Raw genomic sequence first — 9,215 nt, forward strand, 5'->3', positions numbered from 1 at the left:
TCTGAGTTTGTCCATTCTGAAGCAGGTTTTTTGTTGGCACTAACCTGAGCCTCAGGTCCTTGGGTTATTAAAGAGCTGCTACTTCCTCCTGATCTTTGTCACACAGTTTACTATAAATATTGAAGTGTTTTTCTTTTAAAATCACAAAAGTCTTCAGCCTTTCTAAAAATGTGTCCTCACTTTCAAGAAATAACCCTTGAATGAATCCATTTATAATTGTAATTTTGATGTTTTAAAACACAGTCTGGCCAACAAAAAGAAACTAGCTATTGTTTAGCAATTAAGTAACTAGACATAGGTAATTAGAAACTCTAATTTTGGCATGTAAATGTAACCTGTCCTAGTTAATATTGATAATGAGAATAAAATCCTTACTCCTTGATAAGCTGGATGTTTATAAAGTGTTAGTGTTTATCTGTACCATTGGTACCACTGGGACTTAAAGCAAACTACAGTTTAGGGAGTTTTTTCTAACTTACATGCTGTTAACAGGCTCTAATAAAAATTAGGCTCTTGTTTTTGTGCTAATACTAATTACTGATAATACATGCTTATGTTTGCCATTCACTACATGGAACTGTACCAATCAGTGGATGACTGAGTCTCAGGCACTTACACATGTAAATTAACTATTAGTCTAGTGTTTTTTCTTTTTTTTTCCTTTTTTTTTCCTACATGAGTTATAATGGAAAGCAGCACTAGGTCATAAAAATCTTTTCTCTTAAATGCTAATGAAATTTCTCCCTTCTCTCCGTTAGCAGGCTCTCCTTAGTGGTAATTTGTAGCCTTTGCTTTTGTTCCTTGTTGCAATGAATGCTGGATACAGTAAAACCATGGGAAAGGGGAGTGAGGGAGAGAAAGGGAGGTTCTCCTGCCCCTCTGCTCAGCCCTAGTAAGATCACATCTGGAGTGTCGTGTCCAGTTCTGGGCTCCCCAGTCCAAGAGGGACAGGGATCTACTGGGAGTAGTCCAAGGGAGGCTACAAGGATGATGAAGGGACTGGAACATCTGTCTGATGAGGAAAGGCTGAGAGACCTGGGGCTGTTTAGTCCAGAGAGGAGGAGACTGAGGGGGGATCTAATTAATGTCTATAAATACCTGAAGGGTCAGGAATGGGTCAGTCTCTGTTCAGTGGTGCCTGTGATAGGACGAGCGAGGGGCAATGGACACAAACTAGAACACAGGAAGTTCCACCTCAACATGAGGAGAAACTTCTTTCCTGTGAGGGAGCCCTGGGACAGGCTGCCCAGAGAAGCTGTCTAGTCTCCTGCTCTGGAGACTTTCAAGACCCACCTGGACACGTTCCTGTGTGACCTGCCCTGGGTGTTCCTGCTGCAGCAGGGGGGTTGGACTCCATGATCTTCAGAGATCCCTTCCAACCCCAAATAGTCTGTGACTCTGTGATTCTAGATTAACTACAGGACATTCATTTTTTTAGAATGTTAAGACTCATTTTATACCCCTGAAATCAGGCTTTGGTTTTCTAATTAAAAATGTCTAATTTTAGTGTTTTTTCTTAGGTAGTCTGATACATACTTGTTTCTTCCTTGCCTTAAAAATGTAGCACCCTGAGACCTTGACTACATAATATGTCTCTGTAGCACTCACTGCTAGGTGAATGCCTAATAAATCATTTTGCCATTCCACATATTAAAAAGGAACAAAATAAACGTATGTTTTGAGGATTTTCTTTTTTCTGCTTTTTTTCTGTACCTGTAAGTCTTGTAACTGCACACAAAACAATGTGAAGTGCACTATGCTGCACAGCACCTCATTGTAAAAATTCATTAAAAGTGTTGGTTGCACTTGCCTGGACATAAATGAGTTTGCCTTAAACTGTGAAATAATATCCAACCAAGACCTTAGCTTACTGCTGAAAAAGTGAAAACAATATATTCAAATATTTATGGTGATACAATAACAATAGCGGATCTGATTTGCATGAGATGTTAAATGGTTCTTGTGTTTCACACCATGCCGAAGCGCAAGCAGAGATTAGATCAGACACTTCACTTCAGTGGTTGCTTTGTCAATATGGCAGCACTCATCCCTGCACCAGGACTTGTTCAGAAGGATGGACCTCCTTGTACCACACTGCACCTGCCTGTGATAGGACGAGCGAGGGGCAATGGACACAAACTAGAACACAGGAAGTTCCACCTCAACATGAGGAGAAACTTCTTTCCTGTGAGGGAGCCCTGGGACAGGCTGCCCAGAGAAGCTGTCTAGTCTCCTGCTCTGGAGACTTTCAAGACCCACCTGGACACGTTCCTGTGTGACCTGCCCTGGGTGTTCCTGCTGCAGCAGGGGGGTTGGACTCCATGATCTTCAGAGATCCCTTCCAACTCCAGCCACTCTATGATGCTATGAAATGAAAGTGCTTTAGTTACTGTCTTCTACCTGCTTTGCCTTGTAGAAATTTTCTGTCTTTCCCAAGCTGTATTTGATAAAAAGAATTCAGATTTGCATCCCAGTTCTCAGAACTGCTGTTGCTTTTTCACAGAACTTTAAGAGTTGTGGGGTTTTTTTTGTGATGAAGTCAAAAACATCAGAATTCTGCCTCAAATAACCATTCTCATTAATAAGAGGATGTTACTGTTTCCTTCTTTGTGACCATTAATATTGTTTCCCTCCTTGTTTTCTAAAAGTAGCATATGCCTTGTAGTATTTTTAAACAAAAAAAGTTTGTATCAAAAGGACTTATGTAATACATATATGCAGATATACATTGTACACATAGAGTTTTAAAAAACTTGACTGTTAGGTTTGCTTTGTGACACAAGAAGTTCAGTTACCCCTAAAATACTGATTCCTCATGTGTTTTAGGAACAGGGAATGTTCAGAAGAAGTAAATTATTGGTGGGTGGGTGCATAAGCAGGTATGTTAGACACATGGAACAATAGTCAATTACCACCTGCTTTTTGGAATAGTGGACCTTGGTGATCAGAAATGTGCAGGTCTGAGGGGTCTGTTACTGACTGTGTAAAAAGGCTGTTTTTGAAAAAGGCAAAAAACCCTCTAAATGAATGTATTTCGTAGAACTAATCAGAAGAAATCTTTGGAAGAAGGAAACATGTTTACATATGGTTCCTTATGAACATAATTGCTTCCAAACTAGCTCTCAGAAATGTAACCTAAGGCTTTTCCTGTCTCTAGTGTAGAATTAAATTATTTGTGCTGCCCAGAAAGGCCATTTAGGAACGGGGGAGTGATGAGGGATGTGGTGGTGGTGGGAGAGTAGGGGAAAAAAAATCATACTGGCTGAAGTCTTTCTGTAGATGCTTGCACAACATACACATCTGAGCTGGCAAAGCTGTCAGTCTCTTGTGTTACAAGCCCGTGTAACTCTCAGCATGCCACTGCTTTTTTATCTCCTCAGAATTGTCTGTTTTGGTAAGTCAGAATGCAACAAGTGACTGTAATAATCAAAGGGAAGGCAGGAGAAACAAATGTCATGATGCTGAAGTTGGTATACTTATTAGGGTTGCTGATCTCAGCTGGTGAACTGTGAAATAGAAATTGCTAGGGTAACAATGGGGGCTTTTTTATTACATATTGATTTTTTTACAAATAATAGTTATTACAAATAATATCACATGTTTTGCATTTGTACAGGGTGGTTTCTGTTTTGCAATTTTGTTTCTTGCCACTGTAAAGCAAGTTAGTTAAGCTAAACTATTTAATTAAATTTTACTTCATGGCTTATTTTTCAGCCTTATTTTAATATTTTTTTTCCCTTCCCCAGTATCATCTCACTCATTTTTATTTTTTGTTAGTGTTTTGTGCCTGAAGGTTAGAAGAGGCTGACTGTGCTGGAAGTGACTGCCGTGCCTTTTGATTATTCATGGACAGTAATAGAAGGCACTTAAAAAGAACAATGAAATTGCTTATTTTTGTGATGGGCCATCTGTTGAATTGTTTTTTGCAACAATCACACAATAGTATCTATGTCATATCATTCTATTTTCAACAGCAGCTGATTATGTATAGTTGGCTACTTGTCTTTATTTCTGAAGTCCCATGACCATTTATATTCACCTCTGCAAACCTTTGCCTCAAAGGTAATAGAAATGTAAAACAGCTGGTGTGTATTTTCTCCTGTCTTCTGGGTTGTTTTTTTTTCATGTTGTTTCTAATTAATTAGGCCCCTTAAATGTTTAGGTCTGCTTTCTGTGTCTCCCACCTGTAGTTTTATAATAGAAGTTAACACAGGAATCATTTAGCAATTGGTAAAGAAATGGTGGAGTCGGGCAATAAAGAACAGGCAAGTTTTAAAAGACTGTGGTACATTCACTGCTTATTAATTATCCCTTTTATTTTTTTTTCCTCACCAAGCAATAATTAGAATCTTTCTCCATGGCTTTCACTAACAAGCATTTTTCCTAGCTATAAAGCCACTTGCAGATCTATTGCAGCAGAAGCTGAGAGGAAGATAAAACAAATGTGTTGTCTCCTGCAGGTCACTGACATTGCTGATGCCATGATTCTGAAGCAGCTTTTTGAAAATCTCTTCCAAAATGGGGTTGTCGTGGTAGCAACATCTAACAGGCCTCCAGAAGGTAAAAACAAACATGCTGTTACTGTTATCCAAATACAATTAATCTCAGTATTTTACAAAACAGTTGTATTTAATACTAAGAAACTCTCTAGCCTTCAAGAATCTGATGCACTCGTATCTGTCCCCTGGTTTTTTGTGTTCATAAGCAATAAGGGTTTTTCACTAAGTCTTCTCCTTTCTTCTCTCAAACTCAAGGTGTTCCTTCCCCCTCCTCTCCCCAGATCCTTCTCTCTTCAGACCAGTGGGAGGGTATATGGGGACAGGGGAGTTGAGGAGGGCTGAAATATTTCCTCTTTTGGATGTATTCCAGGATAGGAAAAGATCACATTCTGCAGAAGAAAGGGGAAATGAGAGAACATTCCTTGCTGGTTTCTAACTGGGAAGCTTGCAGACTTGTTCCACCAGTTGCAAGGGAGAACTCCTTATCTAGATGCCATTCTCACACCTTGCTTTGAGGTCACTGTTTGGGAATTAGTTAGAAAGTTGTTTCCATTTCTAACAATATTTTTATAAAAAGAACGACTAGCTGGGTAGATCCTTCTACAGAGTCCCCAAATCTGCATGGGTTTTAACCAAGCACTAATTATAATTTTACTCAGAGAAGAAAAATGTCTGTGATACTGTAGCATTAGAAGTTAATATAGTGTAACTTTTATGGCACTACAGATTAATTTGAAATGTTTGCAAAAAAATACTGGAGTTACTGTATTAATTGTACCAGTTATTTTTTCTATCCAAATTGACTCAGTAGAATAGAACCAATAAATATTTACAATGTGCTTTGTCTTAAAAAAAAAAAGAAGAAAACACTCAAGTGTTTTTATAGAAGGGGGAATAATTTCCCATTGGTTTATTTTTCCTTGTTTGAGGAAATAAGATGAAATCACAACTACTGTAGTTGGGTTAACTACAGATAAACTGGGCACTTTTGCCTTACTCAGTTGGGAACCAGCCTTGTAATTTTGGAGGCACTTTTCTGGAGACATTTTTAGTATAACTTAGGGATTCTATCCCATCTTAAATTGAGATGTCAATGTGTGACTATTATCACCCTGTGAGGTTTTTTAATACATAGTAAGTCACAAATTTAAAGGACCTTAAAGATCATCCAGTACAACCCCCTTCCATGGGCAGGGACACCTCTCACAGATACTCAGGTGCAGTGTTTGAGGGATCCTGGCTTCATTTATCCACCAAAATTACTGCTTATTTGTCCAATCCTCATAAACCAGATACATAATACAAACGTCACAGCTTTATAGACTTATATTTGGTCGATGAAAAGGTCAACGTGAGCCAGCAATGTGCCCTGGAGCCCAGAAACCACTCGTGTCCTGGGCTGCATCAACAGCAGTGTGGGCAGCAGGGCCAGGGAGGGGACTGTCCCCTCTGCTCTGCTCTGGTGAGCCCCCACCTGGAGAACTGTGGCCAGTTCTGGAGCCCCCAGCATAAGAAGGACATGGAGCTGTTGCAGAGAGTCCAGAGGAGGCCACAGAGATGATCCTTGGGCTGGAGGCGCTCTGCTCTGGAGGCAGGCTGGGAGAGTTGGGGTGTTCAGCCTGGAGAAGAGAAGGCTCCAGGGAGACCTTAGAGCACCTTCCAGGGCCTGAAGGGGCTCCAGGAAAGCTGGGGAGAGGCTTGGGACCAGGGCAGGGAGGGAGAGGACAAGGGGGAATGAATGAAAACTGGAGGAGGGAGATTGAGGTGAGACATGAGGAGGAAATTGTGGAGTGTGAGGGTGGTGAGAGCCTGGCCCAGGTTGCCCAGGGAAGCTGTGGCTGCCCCATCCCTGGCAGTGTTGAAGGGCAGGTTGGATGGGGTTTGGAGCAACCTGGTCTGGTGGGAGGTGTCCCTGCCCATGCAGGGGTTTGGAACTGGATGGTCTTGAAGGTCCCTTCCAACCCAACCCATTCTATGATTATTAACTAGAAGAACTAACAGAAGTAGCTGTCTTACAGTTTTGTTACGTTTACTAATTTTCACAAGTAAGTGTTTCTCTGTGCCTATCCAATTTTATTAAAAACATTTTGTAGGTTTCCTGTTGGTTTCTCATGCACATTGTCTCTTCTGTCCAGCACTAGGTGTTGGCAGAGCACAAAAAGCTTTAGCTAGTTTAGCTAGTTGTAGCCTTCAGGCATTATGGGGAATATAGGTGGTATTTAATAACCTGGCATAGTCTTGGCCCCAGAAGTTTTGGTGACATCTCCACCAGGTGTCTGTATTATCTCATCTGGTTTTCCTGACAGCCACAGGTGCTGTGCTGCCTTTTTATAAGGCTTCCTTGTATTGATGAAAAAGAGCAGCCCATCCTACAGTTTTAAGTTCTTTTTCAATGAGTAAGTTACTCTGTTATCTACATGTTGGGCAGTTGGATACTTTCCAGAGAAGAGAACTTTAGATTTTACTTTTCTGTTTATTTTATACAGCATGAAATGCTGCTTTGCAGTTTGTTTTTTTATAATTACTCTTTTCTTTGAGTGCAAATTTGCATTTTGTTACATAATTCTAATTTTTTCATAAGAATTCAGTTGTGCTTTTGGCAACTTTGCATAAGTTTACAGACTTTTTTTATTTGATTTTTTTTTTTTTTTTTAGCCTTAGGGATGACTTTTTTGTTTTCCTCTTTGGAAAAGGGAATGTACCTGGTAGAATTTGCTAGATGATAAAGTGTACCAGAGTACATGGAATAAGAATGATACTAAGTTTGTAAAGTGAGTGTCTTTTTAGTTTGATTTTTTTTTTTAAAAATTATTATTATTCTTTTCCTCTGACAAGTACCTGAGGCTTAACAGTTGTGTAGTTTTGGCCTTATAACTATACCAATGTCTACCCAGCATTACAAATCCTTTTCTATAACCTTAGTTTAAAGCAGATGCTGGTCTTATTTCTTCTGCAAAGATCAGTTACCTGTTGTTAAGAGATTTAATTCCTCTTTCACTCCTTTTTCACACTTGCTCAGGATGTTTCATTCTTCCTTAAGGATGTATTGAATTTTCATACAGCAAAAGAGGAGAAATCAATTCCAGCTCTCCTTTTCTGCCTTTTGTTCCTCCTCCTCTAGCAACACTGAGTTTTATTTGCCAGACTAAAAGACAAGCTGACATTGCTCTTAAGACTAAGTAGCGAAATGGTGCTGATTTTCTTTCTTTCAGATCTCTATAAAAATGGTCTTCAGAGAGCTAATTTTGTACCATTCATTGCTGTGCTGAAGGTAAGGACAGTCACTTGTTAAATGCTTTTCAGTTTCACTTGCTGTATTAATACCTTACACATTTGCATAGGATTGCTTTGATACTGGTCTCCAGATGAATATGCTGTAAGTGTTTGGAGCAAAAATAATTGAAGGCAAGGCAAAAGGAGATCTTCCTCTCTAGTATTAACATGTCTTTAAAGCTGGACATTTTTATTATGACAGAAAGTTAGCTTTTTGAATAAGGTAGCAGAGCTTGTTTGGGTAGGACTTACTCCTGGTGTCTGTATGCTGTGTGCTGCAGTCTTCCTCTGACAGTTACCCTGTGCTGTACGTGGGGACATCTTGCTTTTATTGTGCTGCAAGAGCTTGGTGTTCCTTTGATGTAAGGGAAGTGGTCTTTGGGATGTCCCCCTCCATGGCATTGTTTCTGGGGTGTGTTTCTCATGTGGGTAGGGCTTCTCTAAATGGGTGTTTGTGAGGCTTTGCCTGGTGGTCAGTCCTGGGCTGCATCTAAAGCAGTGTGGGCAGCAAGGCCAGGGAGGAGATTGTGCCCCTCTACTCTGCTCTGGTGACACCCCACCTGGAGAACTGTGGCCAGATCTGGAGCCCCAAGATAAGAAAGACATGGAGCTCCTGGAGAGAATCCAAAGGAAGCCATGAAGATGATCCTTGGGCTGGAGCAGCTGGGAGAGTTGGGGTGTTCAGCCTGGAAATAACAGCACTTCCCTACTTCACAACACTATTGCCAGCATAAATACATGAATGTTGATAACTATATAAATATCTAAGACACAAGAAAGGTTAGGGTTTAAGGTTGGTTTGGCTTAGTGAGAAGAAATTTGGATTTTATGAACTGATACATTGGTTGGACATGTGTGTCTGTGGTAATGTCAGTCTCATACATCCTGTTCCCTGAAAGTGGCTTTGACAACTCAGACCAACTCATGCCTTGGTTTTCTCTGGGCTCAGAGCTTCCTGCAGGGCTTTTGTTTGGGGTTAAAAGGGGCTGAATGTGTTATTTGTTTCAGAAATTAACTTCTATGATGTTAAATCTTAAAATAAGATTTTAGCAGTAGAAGTAGATCAAGGTCAACACAGGAGCTTCCAAATTTTAAAAAATATTCTGGGGAAGATGGGATGAATGGTAAGTATTGACAGCACATTTTTGTCAAGTGAAGAGATGCTTCATTTGAAACAGATTTTAGGCTGTTTTCATTCCTCATATCTGGAACACATTGTTCCTAGACCCGTTAGTAGCTGTTGCACAAAAAAAATTTTCCTGCCTTAAAATGATCAAAAGAAATGTTTTCTTTCCTGGATCTATAATTACTCCCGTTCATCCTTGATTTTGTTGCTGGTTTTATTTTCTTCAGACTCTGTAATTCCAGTATCTCTGTCTGGGTTCATGTTTCTTACAATGATGACTACAAAGCAATTTCTGTGGAAAAAGCAAAAAGGTGAAA

The 9,215-nt window shown here is 40.0% G+C and overlaps 1 protein-coding gene across 1 annotated transcript in view; it reads left to right on the plus strand.

The window, feature by feature from the left end:
• Nucleotides 1-9,215, plus strand: part of LACE1 (lactation elevated 1) — a 57,207-nt gene that overhangs the window by 19,083 nt on the left and 28,909 nt on the right. The window contains exons 7-8 of the mRNA XM_010004349.1: nucleotides 4,461-4,560; nucleotides 7,712-7,770. Coding sequence (XP_010002651.1) covers nucleotides 4,461-4,560; nucleotides 7,712-7,770 — 159 coding nt within the window. The remainder of the gene's footprint in view (nucleotides 1-4,460; nucleotides 4,561-7,711; nucleotides 7,771-9,215) is intronic.

This window comes from Chaetura pelagica, unplaced genomic scaffold (genome assembly GCF_000747805.2).
Source record: "Chaetura pelagica isolate M959 unplaced genomic scaffold, ChaPel_1.0 scaffold118, whole genome shotgun sequence".
NCBI lineage: Eukaryota > Metazoa > Chordata > Aves > Apodiformes > Apodidae > Chaetura > Chaetura pelagica.